Source organism: Antedon bifida, chromosome 4, assembly GCF_963402885.1.
Source record: "Antedon bifida chromosome 4, ecAntBifi1.1, whole genome shotgun sequence".
NCBI lineage: Eukaryota > Metazoa > Echinodermata > Crinoidea > Comatulida > Antedonidae > Antedon > Antedon bifida.
Window position 1 is genome coordinate 24,006,200 of NC_136229.1, and position 17,055 is coordinate 24,023,254.

The window sequence follows — 17,055 nt, forward strand, 5'->3', positions numbered from 1 at the left end:
ACCAGGACACTGTAGATATTCAGGTAAGTGTTCTGGTAAAGGTTTTTAAACTGAATCATTACACGAGCGTCCAAAAGTTATCTATCAAGACACTGTAGATGTTTTGCTAAACTACCATAAATTTTCTGTGAATGGCACATTTTTCCTCGGCCATAAACAGTTAAGATAAACAAAAAATGCAAATAAACCAATTCACAATGTCTTTACCTGTTCATATTAAGATTTGTTAAATATTTTTCTTTACAGATGTATGTGGATTATCATGTGAAAGTCACAGCTGAATGGTTGACATCAATAATGGACAGTACAGAAGCTCAGCTACGTTTTGGCAAAGCAGTCACATCAAGTACGGATCCTGCACATCCAACTCATCCTCTCCATACATCCTACATCAGAGGATTACGCGGATCTGATCGAGAGGCTGCCACACGTGAAGAAGAATCGTTCTATCGTAACTTAGAAAACCGACGTAGAGGTCGAGGAGGAATAGACGCAACACGCGGCGTTAGGGCTGAAGCGTCCCACACTGTTAGAATGGACTTTTTAAGTTACGCATTATCTTTAATGCGTGCTCATAATAGTGAACATTCAGGCAGTCTTCCCATTGTTGATGTTTCTTCATTGAAACATGCTGCCTACGTTTTGGATACAATGATTTATTACATGCGTAGCAGCGAACATGACATGGCATCGCAGCATCAGGCACATGTTCAAGAGAATTTATGGCATCAAGGCCATCAGTACGATAAAGACGACGTGGTTGACGACGATGGCACGGATACAAGTGTAGTTGCTGATAATGATAGTCTTATTGAAGAAGAACGTCATATACCAAATGCTACAACTGGTCCAAAACATCCATTTTTTGTCCGTTCTGATTCAACTACCTTCCTCGGTTGCCCTCCTCCAGATTCTTTTCACACACCACTAGTTGATGCGTTACCATTGGCAGAAAGACCGCATCTCCTCAAACCTGAAGCAACACGGGAAGACCTTTTCGGGCAACCGCAACCATTCGTGGCGACACCAGTTGGAAGTTCTCGTCAAGCTGATTCAGTCTCGGTTGATCAACGTTACCTAGAAGTACTGCCAACGAGATTGAGCATCAGTAGTCGTCAAGAGATGTTTGTACCTGTCGACATCAATAATCCAGTACCAATGGAAACGCAAGTTCATTCAGGTCTTGAAGCTAATCTTAACATAGCACCAGAAGCAAGACTAGGAAGATCACAAAGTGATCAATCTGACGCAAGAAAACCAGATATTGCCAGCAGTTCTAGTCAATATTCAGGTAATTTGTAACCATGTACACAATTTGTAAATGTTTTGATTAAAAGAGAATTTGTAAGTTTATTTTTATGATATTTTTGTAGGTGAATTGTGTGCCTCTAACACCTCTCCTTTGGAACACCCCTATTCCATAAGCAATTTCTATTATGGGGCCACAGTGTTAGTTCAACTGTTTTTTATATCCAAAAGGTGTTTTGAAGAACACCTAGTTTACTTTTTTTCAGATTGGAGCTATATCACAATGATGAATGCTATTGTTTAGATCAAACTTCATTAATTATGTTTAGCAATGTAATGGAGGCCAAAAACAAAATAGCAAGAAATCTTGTTTATTGTATTTTTTTTTAAATGTGAAAAAGATTTTCCAATAAAACTTGTTCTCTTCTTGTAGCAGGAAGTCTAGCAAGTGCATCAACACTGCCTGTCAATCAAAGTCTTGAAAGTAGCAGTGATCCCTCTACCAGCTCACTACCAACCAATTCCAGCTTTTCCAGTTTAATACCACTTGCATCACAATCTTCAGGGTCCCAGGATGTAAACCCTCTAAGCATGTTTGTACCAGTTGGAATGAAAGTCGACCCTTCTAAAGGAGTCATACGAGTTGCTGATACCTACCCAGGTGCAGGTCCATCCAGTGTACAACCACAAGAAGTCTCTGTCATCAGGACTGCAGGTTGGGTTGAACAGCCTACACAAGCGACTGACGGTACTTTGAATTTCAGTCCAATGGGCCCAAGCGGTGCCCTCAATCTAAGTATGCAAGCTGCAGATGAGCAGTTACGACGTAGCCATTCAGAACCAGAGCCAAGGCTACCATTCCCATCTTACCAGCTACCAATGTCAACAAGATCTCTTCCAGGTGGTCCTCCACCACCACGTGCAGCTCCCATGATGCCCTCACATCCTGCCATGAATGTCAATCCACCAAGTAATCATCCAGGGTCTGTTCATTTTCCAAGAAATGCCATTGGAGAGGGAACTAGTTCTGCTAGTACTGAGAAGACAGGAGCAAGAGCGTTATCATCTACTGCAGGACATTCATCGTCTGCTGCAGGGCTATCATCATCTGTATCAGGAACGTCATCCGTGGCAGGACCTTCATCATCAACAGCTGGTTCATCATTGTCTGCAGCAGGTCCGTCATCGTCCGCAGCTGGACTGTCATCATCAACAGCTGGTTCATCATTGTCTGCAGCAGGTCCGTCATCGTCCGCAGCTGGACTGTCATCATCCACAGCTGGACCATCATTGTCTGCAGCTGGACCGTCCTCTTCCGCAGCAGGACCTTCTTCACCCAGTATGTTTGAGAAACTTTGGTCATCTTTGCTGGTTGGAGGCCCTGTACAATCAGGAACCAGTTTGTTTGGAAGGTAAGTTTTGAACTATGGATGTGCTACACAATCCAATGATTGAATCAAGTTGCTCTGAAACAGCAATAGGGACACTACTGTATAATGGAATAATTTAATCTAAAGACGGACTATATTGCTCTCAAAAGACTTTGTATAGCTTAGCTAGTTGGCCAATACCTGCTGTTGTGCCCAAGACATGTGTAAACTATAACCGACATGAGTATTGTATTATGTTTGTTGACTGTGAACTTGCCTACAGTATTTTGTTTTGTATATTCCTCTGTTTTCAATATGGTTGTTATATAGAACATACAAATATGCACCCATCATTTATGTTTTCATTGTTTCAGAAATTCTCAGGGATTGTTTGGCCCTCTAGTGACTGGTGACATGCTACTCGGACGTTGGAGACTAACGCTTGAACTCTTCAGCCGAGTCTTCCTCGACGACGTCGGTCGTGAGCCTGGTTCCGTTCTAAATGAGTTAGGAGGATTCGAGATCAAAGAGGCGAAATTCAGACGTGAAATGGAAAAGATACGTAACAACCAGAATCGAGATTTAGGTCTAGAGGTCAGTATTGTTTGCATATATTTTACAATTGTACATATTTGTAGAGTATGTGATAGAGTAGAATGCGATACATATTCATATCAAGAAGATGGGTACAGGATTTAGTGTTTTCACAAGAACTTGTCTTATCTATTTTACTGATCATGTTGATTTTCAAATTTAATATTCCAGGTGGAACGTAAAAGAGAGCCATTAATACAAAAAACCCTACGAGAGCTGAATTCTCTGTTTAATCGACGAACAGCAACCAATTCTACTACACCTGTAGCAGTCCATCGCGTCAAGGTCACCTTCAAAGACGAGCCTGGTGAAGGAAGTGGTGTGGCTCGTAGCTTCTATACGGCCATATCTGAAGCGTTTATGTCACCAGAAAAACTGCCACCTATTGACGATGTGATGACAAACTTAACACAGCGACCACCGCAACTTAGTGAGTATATGCGGTGCAGTAAATAGATAGTTGCACACACTCAATGGTTTAATTATTTTATACATCCAACTCTCCCAATACCAGGCTCTCTCAAAACTGGAAACTTTTCCAAAATCAGATTTTTTTTTTCCCCAAAGAATCGCAAATTCAATAAAAATACATTCAGAATACTAGACTTTCCAGAAAATCAGACACATTAGCCAAGCCCAATGGTGTCTGGTATTGTGATGGTTGAATATTTTTTTTTACATAATCTAATCTGTTTTCAAAATGTTTTTTGTCAAGGTTTAATTCAAAGAATTCGTAGCCGCGATCGAGAGCGTGAAAGAATGCGCCGACATGGAGAAAGACATAGTGGACGGTTACTGTCAAGCCTAGATAGAGAACGTGATCGTAATCAGCTATCGTATGATGCTAGGCCCTTCTATCCACGAGACAGTAGTGGTCCAGAGGACAGGGAACATGAGCCACTTGCTGCCCCAAAGCAAGCTCTTGGTGAAAGACTGTTCCCTAGGGTACAAATGCTACAACCAGTGAGTTGGTTTTTATTTAACTGTAATTATTTTGACCAGTTGTGGATCCAGTCTGAGTTACTTATATGGATTAATAGATTTTGATAAAATAAAATCTCTCTAATCCACTCCAAAACTTACCTAATTAGGTCCCTTATAGATCTTATAGAATAGATTGAATTAATACTGTAGATGCTTAATTTTATTTTTAACTGACAAGATCGTTCTGTTGCCTGATGAGAGTACAACACAAGATTTTGGTTGTTTCATTTCTCAAAGATGTTTTTGTTCAATGTATTCAGTTTTGTTTACATCTCTTTTCATAGTCACTTGCAAGTAAAATTACTGGGATGTTGCTAGAATTGCAGCCATCCCGATTATTACTTCTACTGGCAAGCGAGGACGCTCTTCGTGAGAGAGTTGACGAAGCTGTAGATGTTATCCTGTCACATGGGAGGTAAGTGTTTTTACTGAAATTTAGAAATACAGGTTGATTGATTGAAAAGTTTATTTTTTATACATTCCTTACAATCCAGAGGGATTCCAGGATTTTGAAATGGAAGTCCAAGGAGCTAAACATTTTAAATAAACCGCTGAATTCAACCTAATGTCCTCTTAGTGGTACCTAATTTTGTGATTTTGCCTTGTTTATTTTCAAAGCAGAGAAGAAAATCCTGGTGGCCTTCTAGATTTGGAGATTTTCAACCTCGCTGACAGGAACGCCGAAAAAGGTGGCAAAAAATCTGAGAAACTACAAGAAGCTGAGTTAGAAGAATCAGAGGAGAGTGTAGATAATTTAGCCCTATTCTACCAGCCTGGAAAGACAGGATTCTACTCACCAAGAGGTGGTAAAAACAGCCCTTCTAGAATTAACTGCTTTAGAAATGTTGGAAGGTTAGTAACTTTACATTGAACACAATTAGTGATCTACTAATTAGATATTAATTAATTATTTTATATGTATATTTATTTTATTTTGTATGCATAAAGCATGCATAGTAATGGTCCCTTTAATTTTTTTTTGATGGCACAAAACTTTAGACATAGTGTTGTCAGATAATGAATATTTATTGATTTGTATCAAAGGTCAAAGTTTTCATACCTGGTGACCCCTTGATCATAGCTTCTTGTTAACAATCCCAAATTGAAGTATATTATTTTCTACAGGATTATAGGTTTGTGTTTGCTACAGAATGAGATATGTCCACTTAGTTTGAACAGACATGTTATCAAGTATATAATTGGAAGAAAGGTAAGAACATTCATGTTACAGTTCCCATATTTAACCTTTGAACTGTTGGTACGTATCCCATCATGCTTGCTGCACAGGATGTTGTGCATGACCTATGTCAGATAAAAGTATGTCTGCGATTTAGGTACTTTGCCATAAATTTTCCTGTAAAGAAAAGTGTTAATAATATTGTTGTATTTACAATTTCTTTGTATTTTGTTTTTCTAACCATTGCTTTAATTTTGTCCTTGTTTTTGTAATGGGGATGCATCACTTCTTTCCCTTAACTGCATCTCTCCATCCATTTGTTATATTTGTTCAACTTTATTATCAACTGTATTATTATTGTTGATTTTATTGTTAATTGTAATTTGTATTATACTAAATGAGAACTTATATTTCTTTCAGATTGGTTGGCATGATCTTGCCTTTTTTGACCCAATCCTATATGAAAGTCTGCGACAGTTGATCGTAGATTCTCAGCGTGAAGACTCCGGTGTTATACTTTCCACTATTGAACTTTATTATTGTATAGAACTAAGCAAGGATGAAGGAGGAGGGCAGGTTGAGCTGGTACCAGGGGGGTCTTGTATTAAAGTTACTGCTAGTAATGTATATGACTATGTAAAACGATATGCAGAGTATAGGATGGTGGTTGTGGCAGAGAAAGCACTACAGGTAAGATATGTTCATATATGGTCATTATATGACCATAAATAGTAATTGCATACCCATATTTGGTCATAAAAAGATATCATGCAACCTTATATAGTAATTGCATAACCATGTTTGGTCATAAAAAGATATCATTGCAACCTTATATAGTAATTGCATACCCATATTTAGTCATAAAAAGATAATCTTCCAGATATAGTACATTTGGTCGTGACAGGATATTGAACCCATAAGTAATTGTGTGCCCATGTTTGATCATAAAAAGATATCCTTGTAACCTTATATAGTAATTGCATACCCATGTTTGGTCATAAAAAGATATCCTTGCAACCTTATATAGTAATTGCATAACCATGTTTGGTCATAAAAAGGTAATCTTCCAGATATAGTAAATTCGGTCATGACAAGATATTGAACCAATAGTAATTGTGTGCCCATGTTTGATCATGAAAATATATCTTTGCAACCTTTATATAGTAATGTTGTGCCCATGTTTGGTCATGATACTATATCATTGCACCCATAGTAATTGTGTGCCCATAATTGGTTATGAAAAGAGTGAAATAATAAATAAATTATTCTTGTTTTGCAGTCAATTAAACAGGGTGTATATGACGTGGTACCTAGAAACACATTTGATGGACTAACAGCTGAAGACTTTAGACTTTTATTGAATGGTGTTGGTAAAGTAGATATACTTAGGCTTATCAGTTACACCACCTTCAATGATGAAACCGGTAAGATATGGACAATTTAGAACATAAAAAAATTAATAAATAGTAATCATCTGGATTAGACCTGCAAGAAATGTCAAAATCTACATTTTAAAGAAGAAAGTCAAATTATCGTGTCTACATTATGTTTCGATTTTAAACCCCTAACTATTTAACGAAACAAAGGAAACAATTTGCCCTGCCACAGGCGACCATTATCAAGTGTGGGTACTCCGTGAATAAATAATTTAATTAGTTTGTAAATTACACAGCTTTTGTAGGTTTATGGTATTTCCAATCATAGCAATTATTATCACTTGAATAGCAATAGTAACTTATAATGTAACACAATACTCTGCAGGTTCAAGTGAAGCCAATGACAAGCTGACACGGTTTAAACAATGGTTCTGGTCAATTGTTGAAAAGATGAACAATGAACAAAGACAAGATCTGGTGAGTAGTTTAACATTGTTACTTGGCAAAACAGAAATTTTCCAAATATTGTACTTGCTTTGTTTGTTTGTTAGCACAATAGCGTCTACAATTTTCAAGTTGTCATTCTGAAAATGTTGGTGTACATAGGTATATACTTACAGAGCATGCCTATTGAAATTCAAGAAAATCGGTTCATTAATAACTTCACAAATTTGTATTCTTTTAACATGGGCTGAAATATCAACATGCGCCCTCTGTGTGGCAATATGTGCTTCTGTATACAAATTTACATAAGGGAAAAATTCGGTAAATCATGCGTAACTTCTAGACAATCGCGTATGATCTAGTTATCATATAATAATAGACCAACAAGTTGAAGTAAGATTCTATATTTCATTGTATATTTAATTTGTTTAGGTTTATTTCTGGATGTCAAGTCCTAATCTACCAGCAAGTGAGGAGGGATTCCAACCAATGCCGACGATCACAATCCGACCGCCAGATGATAATCACTTACCCACAGCTAACACATGCATATCAAGGCTCTACATCCCTCTATATAGCTCCAAGACAATACTCAAGAAGAAGATTCTATTGGCTATTAAAACAAAAGCATTTGGTTTTGTGTAAGATAGAATGTTTGTTGATTTGATTCAAATGTGCTGGCTTTGCATTTTGACCTTTAAAGAGGGAAAGCTGTGCACTTTGACTTTTACAGAGGGAAAGCTGTGCACTTTGACCTTTAAAGAGGGAAAGCTGTGCACTTTGACCTTTACAGAGGGAAAGCTGTGCACTTTGACTTTTACAGAGGGAAAGCAGTGCACTTTGACCTTTAAAGAGGGAAAGCTGTGCACTTTGACTTTTACAGAGGGAAAGCAGTGCACTTTGACCTTTAAAGATGGGAAGCTGTGCACTTTGACCTTTAAAGACATAAACCTGTGCGTAAATGTGCTTTCGTTGGTAAGGAAAGGAACAAAAGTACTGTATTATGGCGTTGAGATTTGTGTAAGGGAAAGGCTGTAGTGTTTTGGTTTAGGAAAGAAAGCTATCTGCATGTGTTTGTGTAAAGAGAAAGATGCCATGACCTTTTGGTTGTTTGTGCAGGAGAAAGAAGCCAATACACATATGTTTGGTGTAACTGAAAGATGTTGGCATTAGCTTACAATCGAGCAAATATGCTTATGTAAGGGGAAGATGCCATGGGTTTAAGATTGTATTGTTAAAATGAAATGAATTAGTACGTAATAGTTGAATGCTACTTATGTGTAAAACAAAAAAAAAGAATTTTTGTTGTTGTAGTTGAATGTGTGTATGTGGAGAAGCAAGTGCTACGTTTACAATAATATTCTGGTTAAATAAGTTGTAAGTGAAAAAGCACATGCTTATGATCCCATTGCATTGAGAATAAACCGAGAAAATGGAACATGTGCTTATAAAGAAATTCCAATAACGAAAACAAATTCTTGTAAGTGTGGAAATGTAATGGAACAGTAAGATAGAAAGAGTTGTTGTTGCATGAAAATGTGAAGTAGTTAAAGGGAATATATACAGTATTTTCTACCGCAATTACTGCAGTTGCTGCAGAACTATGAGACATTTATTACAGAACTATGAAATATATAATGCAGTTGATAAATAGCCCAATATGGTAACATGCTGTAATGTGCAATCCGTTATAACTGTATAAAAGTATGATCTACTTTTAATGGACTAAGAATAATTGTTGATATTATTGTGAAAAAATATAACTAGCAACTGTTTCATAATGCTATCAATGATAATTGAATGGTTTTCTTAGATTTGATGATGCTCCTTTGTAATGTTCATTCGTTGACATACCAACAATTATAGAGCGCCTTCAGTACCTACAGGATTCTATTGCTATACGCAGCCAATGTATTTTACAGTTTTTAATCATGTATTCAAAATACATTTAATTATTACAAGCAAGATCTTTTATTTTATTTTTTCCAAAGATAAATGGAAGAATCTCTTCTGTTATCTTTTTAATTATGCTGTTTATTTTTAAATAATATTTTATTCTTTGTGTTTTATTAAGAGTTACTTGAAATATGGAATGTTTGTATAAATCCAATGTCAATCAATGTTTAGGATTAATGCAAGGGCGTTGTACCAATAGGCAAATACTCCTAACCTAAAAGCGGCGCTGAAAACATTTTGACCAATCACAATGCGATGGTTCATCCGAACTGTCGCTTGTGATTGGTCAACTAACTTGCGTTGGGTCCAAGTGGAAACTAACCAACTACTAGTCAGTGTATGCATGGAGAACTCCATGGTGTATGTGAACCGTTGATTGGATGTAGAGGTCGGGTATTCATTTTATATTCAGCTATTGTTACGCAAAATAAATGAATACACAATAATTATTATGCCTATAATGATTTTATTGAGTTTGTTTATTCGTTTTGTTAATTCAACATTTAATTTTTTAACATTTAATCTATATGTCGAAAAATTTAAAATATATTTTGGCCATTTCAAAAAAATCCCTGACCAATTTTAGACCCTTTTATTTTTCGACATAACTGGTGTATATGGTACTATAAGATGATGATAAAGCAATATATGATCATATACAGCAATTTTATCGCATAATTAAGATTTAAAAACCCGTTATTTTGGCCTTTTTCGAAAAAATACCTGTAGCCTACTATATGTACAGGAATTTTTTTTAAATGGCCAATTTTCGACCCTTTCATTTTTCGACATAACTGGTGTCTATAGTACTTTAAGATGATGATAAAGCAATATATGATCATATAGAGCAATTTTATCGCATAATAATTGAATTTTTAAAAAACCCGATATTTTGGCCTTTTTCGAAAAAATCCCTGTACTATTAGTACAGGGATTTTTTCAAAAATGACCAATTTTAGACCCTTTTATTTTTCGACATAACTGGTGTCCATGGTACTATAAGATGATGATAAAGTAATATATGATCATATAGAGCAATTTTATCACATAATAATTGAGTTTTAAAAGGCCGATATTTTGACCATTTAAAAAAAAAAATACATGCGCAGATTCACATTATCTGTTCTGCGCATGTTACACCAATAATTCAATAAGTCGATATTTTGGTCATTTTTCGAAAAAAAAACCTGTAGGCCTACTTTAATACAGGGAAATTTAAAAAAAATGTATGCGCAGAATCACATAATCTGTTCTGCGCATGTTACATCAATCATAATTTAAAAAGTCAATATTTCTGAAATTTTCAAAAAATTGACATGTGGAGTTTTAAGATCAATAGCAGGATAACATATAAAGTTGTTTTTTTATTTACTTCAGACAAATAATACAGATTTGAATCCTAACATCGTAGTGTGGAAGAAATTATTTCGATATAGTACTCAGATATTAGTAAACGCCGGACAACATCAACATTTTCACCACAACGCTCTCTCACATCATTTTAATTGATTCATAAATAAGATACTATAAACTGTATTAGAATGTTATTAAAATGTATTATGTAGGTACGGTGTTATGTTTAGACAATAAACTCCATAAATTATGATAATTATAATTTTGTAGTTATAACAATCCTTTATCACGAAGCAGTAAAGCGATACAAAAATAGATGCCAAACATTAGAATAATACCAACAAAATTATATAAAATTCTTTTTTTGTCTTTTGGTAGAAGAAAAGCGCTAAATTCGGTTGTTAATTTGAATAAATGGTATGATACAAAGAGGTACAAGACGCTTAAAACAAAGAAATTCACCAGTGGATATCCATCGATGAGAATAATAAGTTGTTTTGCGTTGTACTGCATGTATATATGAAACTGGGTGATGTACGTTTCCATTGTGATTTTTCCAAGCCAAGTAAATAACCCGATGTGATGAGTGCGAAAGAAGGGAAACAAATTACGTACAAAAATATACGATAGGATAAGAAACCATGATATGTACGGGTGGTAGTGATTATACATGTGGCGTTCCATAAACATAAAATAGTAGTACCATGTTCCGAAAAGGATGCCTAAAATACCCAGTGACATGATCTTTATACCGATCGTTATTATCCGATCTCGTCTGTCAATATGCTTCTGATCCAGATATTTTATAAGGCGTTCGTAATTAGGGTAATTGTAAGCAGATATCATTCCCACAAATGTGGCAAAATGGTCTAGCTTAGCACGATACTTCCACTCACAAAGAGTGTTGTTCATCGAGAGAATTGGCCAAAACGGCGTAAACACGACATGAACAACGTTGGGCAAATTAAAAATAATTGTATTACAAATGAAGTACACGACAAATTTAACGGCCATGAGTTTTGGTTGCGTGTTCCATGACGATAATACACGCATGAACACGTAAACGGTGATGAACCAGTACGTGTGCATTGCACATATGTAGTACAGCACGTATTGGTTATTGGTGGCCATGGCAACAAAAAAGACGAGGAAGTTCAAACGAAACATCATTTTGCATATACGCCATATTGAAAAGTCTTGACGAATCCAGAAGAAAGAAAAGTTACCTATTGAGAAAAATAGTACTTAAGTTTGCAGGTTAGGCATACATGCTGGTGGGAAGGGCTCGTTTCAATAAGAAAGCTCACCAACAAAAAAACCAAACCTCTTTAAACATAGTTTCATTGATTTTCTGTTGACATTAGGCTACTTATGGAGCTACCACTGGCCAAAAGTATTCCAGTGAAGTATCCAGACCAGTCATTTATCAAGGACTACAAAGCATTATTTTTAACATTTTATTTACAAAAGGAGTAGAACTCACACAATGCGTGTTGGGGAATAAAGTTAATGCTTACGTTAAAGAACTTTTCATATTTACCAAATCCTGTCATCCAAACGTAGCAAGCAACAAGTACTCTGATCATATTGTACATCTCAATGCTCGCATGATAGTAATGATACCACACAAAAATCACTTGCATCCAACCCTTCCATTCTTCAGTTTGATCTCTGGTGGAGAGAAGATATAGGCCTACATTGTTAAATTTTAAGTGTTTACTTCAAAGATGTACGCTATTGTCCCCTATAACATTAAAAATATGATGAATAAAAGTTGAATAAAATTCAAAGTCCAAAAAGGGTTAATGTAGTCCTTGCCTTTCTATTTTATATATAGATAAATATAGATAGATATTATATATATAATCAGAAATAAAAATACAACGTGTTTACTTCATGAGTACTTTATTACACGACATATTTGTTTCGTATGCTACAGGGGATAAGAAGTGAGTTTGTTACAGGCTAGAAAAAAAATGTAATGGGCTACTTAAGTCCATTTACCTTAGCTTTGCTCTAAATGGTAAACATGATGAATTATATACCTACCTGTTTAGAATCTTATCCTCGTTCACTTGAACTGTAAAATAGCATCCAACACCAAACAAAATAAGACAAAGAAAAACAAACAAATCTCTGGAATATTCACGTTCTCCGGCAGGAAAGACATGTCTTGAATCACAAAGATAGAAAAACACCATAAACGCACCGAAAACAATGCAGTAAAACAGAAATTGATCAAACGTAGGAGGTGGTTTAATTTTTGAAAATGCACTTTTTATGTCTGTGTTTTCCTTTGGCGGCGTTGTTGATGTATCATCTACTTTCAGTTCTATTGAAATATTTTCATCTTTTAAAAGCGGATTTTCCGAATTTCCATTTTGTAGTTGGTGTGTAATTTCATCTTCAATTCTTCGTTTATTGTCGTAAGACAAAGTTTCTGGTAAAGGTTTACGATGAAAATATCGCCTGAAGGTCCAGAGACAAATAATAGTGACCCATATAAGGAAAAGAGTCAATTGGCAAATATTCGCTTGTTGTGCATTGTTTATCGAAAATACACTGGTACATTGTACGTTTGGTCTCAAGTGCACTTCTCTATCGTTTGTCCATGCTGGGACATCGCGCTTTCCAGTGGAAGATGATTGGTGAAACCAATGGTAATGTGCTTCCATGTTAGTCTGTCAATGGTTGAACAATTTCCAAACTTAGAACAAAAAAGGAGGAACCAATTAAAAACAAGTTACAGTATATGGCTCAGTGTAGGTTGAGGTAGTTCCAGCTATATTCATACCTACAGAACGAGACTAAAAGGGTAGATGTAATCAGCTTTGGGAGTGCCTCTAACATCAGCAGGTTTTATGTAAATTAGTTATAGTTAATTAAATAATTAATAATTGTTATGTATAACATGTAATACATTATTCATGTGGTTACAAAACACCTGTTATGATGATGCCACACAAAAGCATGGATCCGCCAAAACTGAACAATAAGACACATATGGTTATTCCGTTTAATGCCAGGGAATAAAAAGTACACTACTTTAATATTATAAATGCCTATATAAAACAAAATAACTTACAAATACATACGAGTTTTCGCTATCCTCTGGAGATAGATCAACAGATGTCACCGACATAAATCACAAATGAAGTAGTTGTCATATTAACACATGTTAATTTTATATATATAATTTTCCAATAATGTTATTGTTAATTATATTGTAATGAACTAAAATGATATAATTGGTATCGTATTTAATCTTTCTATCATCAACATGATATAAACATCAGCTATAACAACATATGACGTTTCATTTAGTTCAGCTATTATTATTATACCACACATTAATACCATGATACAAGAAAGGATTAAAACCAATTACCACGAGATTATGTAATCAAACACCTGACAATAGAAGAAAAACATTATATACATATAAAGCACCAGTTACTAAATCATTTAATAATTCACATCACCATTGTACCATTCAGGAAAGATTGACATTCTCTTCCCTGGTACCATCATATTATAATTATGATGTGTACTTCACAAATAAAATTAAAAACAACACCTTTCATCAATTTACAGCCATGAAGAAACTCTAACCAACCCAGTAAGGTACGGGAAATTAAATAAAATGAATATGTTATTTGATTTGTATATTTTGTTAGATGTACTATCGGAAGTAAAAGAATGAATTATAAGTGATACTTTAATGAGAACATGCTTTAAAATGTAGAGTAGAATTTAAAGAAATCAACATCTGGTTACAAACCCTGTTTTGTATTCTAACAAACTGAGCAAGCTTCATATTTTGTTTTGAAATGTGCAAATACATAAATCAATATTATCACAAATTGCAAATTAAAATCTAGTTTAAATCTTATGATAATTATATAATGTTGTAGAATTATAATATTTCTGTATCACGAAGCAGAAAAGCGATACAAAAATAGATGCAAAAAATTAGAATAATACCAATCAAATTATGTAAAACTCTTTTCATATCTTTTGGAAAAAGAAAAGCGCTAAATTCGGTTGTCAGTCGGAACAAATAGAACGAGACGAAGAGGTATACCGCGCTTAAAACAAAGAAATTCACCAGTGGATATCCATCGATGAAAACAATAAGTTGTTTTGCATTGTACTGCATGTATATGTGAAACTGGGTTATGTACGTTTCCATTGTGATTTTTCCAAGCCAAGTAAATAACCCGATGTGATGAGTGCGAAAGAAGGGAAACAAATTACGCACAAAAATATATGATAGGATAGGTAACCATGATATGTACGGCTGATAGTAAATGTACATGTTACGATCCATAAACATAAAATAGTAGTACCATGTCCCGAAAAGGATGCCTAAAATACCCAGTGACATGATCTTTATACCGATCGTTATTATCCGATCTCGTCTGTCAATATGCTTCTGATCCAGATATTTCATAAGGCGTTCGTAATTAGGGTAATTGTAAGCAGATATCATTCCCACAAATGTGGCAAAATGGTCTAGCTTAGCACGATACTTCCACTCGCATAGTGTGTTGTTCATCGAGAGAATAGGCCAAAATGGCTTAAACACGAAATCAACAACGTTGGGCAAATCAAAAATAATTGTATTACAAATGAAGTACACGACAAATTTAACGGCCATGAGTTTTGGTTGCGTGTTCCATGACGATAATACACGCATGAACACGTAAACGGTGATGAACCAGTACGTGTGCATTGCACATATGTAGTACAGCACGTATTGGTTATTGGTAACCATGGACACAAAAAATACTAGAAAATTCAAACGAAACATCATTTTGCATATACGCCATATTGAAAAGTCTTGACGAATCCAGAAGAAAGAAAAGTTACCTATTGAGAAAAATAGTACTTCTTAAGTTCACAGGTTAGGCCTACATGTTGGTGAGAAGGGCTCTTTTTAAGACAGCTCACCAACAAGAAACCCACATTCACTGCTTTAAACATAGTTTTTTTAAATTATTTTTAACATAGTCATTCAATTTTATTTACAAAAGGAGTAGAACTCACAAAATGCGTGTTGGGGAATAAAGTTAATGTTTACATTTAGAAACGTTATATATATTTACCAAATCCTGTCATCCAAACGTAGCAAGCAACAAATACTCTGATTATATTGTATGTCTCCAACGCCTGATAGTAATGGTACCACACAAACATCACTTGCATCCAACCCTTCCATTCTTCAGTTTGATCTCTGGTGGAGAGAATATAAATATACATTGTTAAATTGTAATTGTAATTGCTTACTTCAAAGATGTACGCTATTTTCCCCCAAAACATGAATATGATGAATAAAAGTTGAATAAAATCCAAAGTCCAAAAAGGGTTATCGTAGTCCTTGTCTTTCTATTTTATATATAGATAAATATAGATATATATCATATTATAATCAGAAATAAAAATTCAACGTGTTTACGTCATGAGTACTTTATTACACGACATATTTGTTTCGTATGCTACAGGGGATAAGAAGTGAGTTTGTTACAGGCTAGAAAAAAAATGTAATGGGCTACTTAAGTCCATTTACCTTAGCTTTGCTCTAAATGGTAAACATGATGAATTATATACCTACCTGTTTAGAATCTTATCCTCGTTCACCTGAACTGTAAAATAGCATCCAACACCAAACAAGATGAAACAAAGAAAAACAAACAAATCTCTGGAATATTCACGTTCTCCGGCAGGAAAGACATGTCTTGAATCGCAAAGATAGAAGAACACCATAAATGCACCGAAAACAATGCAGTAAAACAGAAATTTATCAAACGTAGGGGGTGGTTTAATTTTTGAAAATGGACTTTTTGTTTCGGTATTAGTACTTTCTTCTTGTTGTGTTGTTGGTTTATCCTCTATTATTGTGGATTCTTTTATATTTGAGATTTCTTCATTTGATACAAGTGGTGTTTCAGACTGTCCATGAGGTATATCATCTTTTGTTTTCCGAGCGCCATCTTCAATAGGTTTATTGTCGCAAGAAGACATTTCTGGTAAAGGTTTACAATTAAAAAAACGTCTGAAGGTCCAGAAACAAATAATGGTGACCCATATAAGAAAAAGCGCCAATTGGCAAATATTCGCTTGTTGTCCGTTGTTTGTAGAAAAAACACTGGTGTAATTGACATCACGCTTTTCAGTGGAAGATGATTGGTGAAACCAATGGTAATGTGCTTCCATTTTATGCTCTTCCAACTCGTTGTAAAATGTCCAAACTTTCCAAAAGGAATCAATTACAGTAAGTTTACAAATGGGCACAGGGTAGACAAACTGATGTAGGCCTACAGTAAGTAGTTACTCTATCCAAACCTACTGTATATATATTCAGGCAAAGATCTACCAGACTTTGGGAGTTTGCTTAACTTCAGCAGGTTGTATGTAAATTAATTATAAATAAATAATTGATATTAAGTATATTTACGTATAAAAATACATTATTCATATGTAATAAAACCACCTGTGTTATTCACACCTGATGCCATACAAACATGGATATCCGACATATAGTATTGAAAAT

At 35.0% G+C, this 17,055-nt stretch overlaps 3 protein-coding genes across 6 annotated transcripts in view; 1 reads left to right on the plus strand and 2 right to left on the minus strand.

Moving 5' to 3' along the window:
- Positions 1–9,595, plus strand: part of LOC144840038 (E3 ubiquitin-protein ligase UBR5-like) — a 29,185-nt gene extending 19,590 nt beyond the window's left edge. For 2 of the 4 annotated variants that reach the window (XM_078695666.1, XM_078695669.1), the window contains exons 33-44: positions 247–1,291; positions 1,682–2,660; positions 2,993–3,212; positions 3,384–3,642; positions 3,928–4,175; positions 4,481–4,611; positions 4,815–5,048; positions 5,322–5,406; positions 5,794–6,063; positions 6,653–6,797; positions 7,135–7,226; positions 7,626–9,595. In XM_078695666.1, the coding sequence (XP_078551792.1) occupies positions 247–1,291; positions 1,682–2,660; positions 2,993–3,212; positions 3,384–3,642; positions 3,928–4,175; positions 4,481–4,611; positions 4,815–5,048; positions 5,322–5,406; positions 5,794–6,063; positions 6,653–6,797; positions 7,135–7,226; positions 7,626–7,838 (3,921 nt within the window). In that variant the 3' untranslated portion in view covers positions 7,839–9,595. The remainder of the gene's footprint in view (positions 1–246; positions 1,292–1,681; positions 2,661–2,992; positions 3,213–3,383; positions 3,643–3,927; positions 4,176–4,480; positions 4,612–4,814; positions 5,049–5,321; positions 5,407–5,793; positions 6,064–6,652; positions 6,798–7,134; positions 7,227–7,625) is intronic. The other 2 variants (XM_078695667.1, XM_078695668.1) reach the window with 2 other exon arrangements.
- Positions 9,596–10,772: 1,177 nt separating this feature from the next.
- Positions 10,773–12,088, minus strand: LOC144839268 (uncharacterized). Its single transcript, XM_078694584.1, has 2 exons — positions 12,043–12,088; positions 10,773–11,728 (listed from the first exon to the last, which is right to left on the minus strand). The coding sequence occupies exons 1-2, from the start codon at positions 12,086–12,088 to the stop codon at positions 10,773–10,775; spliced, it is 1,002 nt and encodes a 333-aa protein (XP_078550710.1).
- Positions 12,055–16,829, minus strand: LOC144840047 (uncharacterized). The gene is made up of 3 exons (XM_078695681.1): positions 16,117–16,829; positions 15,611–15,738; positions 12,055–12,173 (listed from the first exon to the last, which is right to left on the minus strand). The coding sequence occupies exons 1-3, from the start codon at positions 16,716–16,718 to the stop codon at positions 12,136–12,138; spliced, it is 768 nt and encodes a 255-aa protein (XP_078551807.1). The 5' UTR covers positions 16,719–16,829; the 3' UTR covers positions 12,055–12,135.
- Positions 16,830–17,055: the final 226 nt, after the last annotated feature.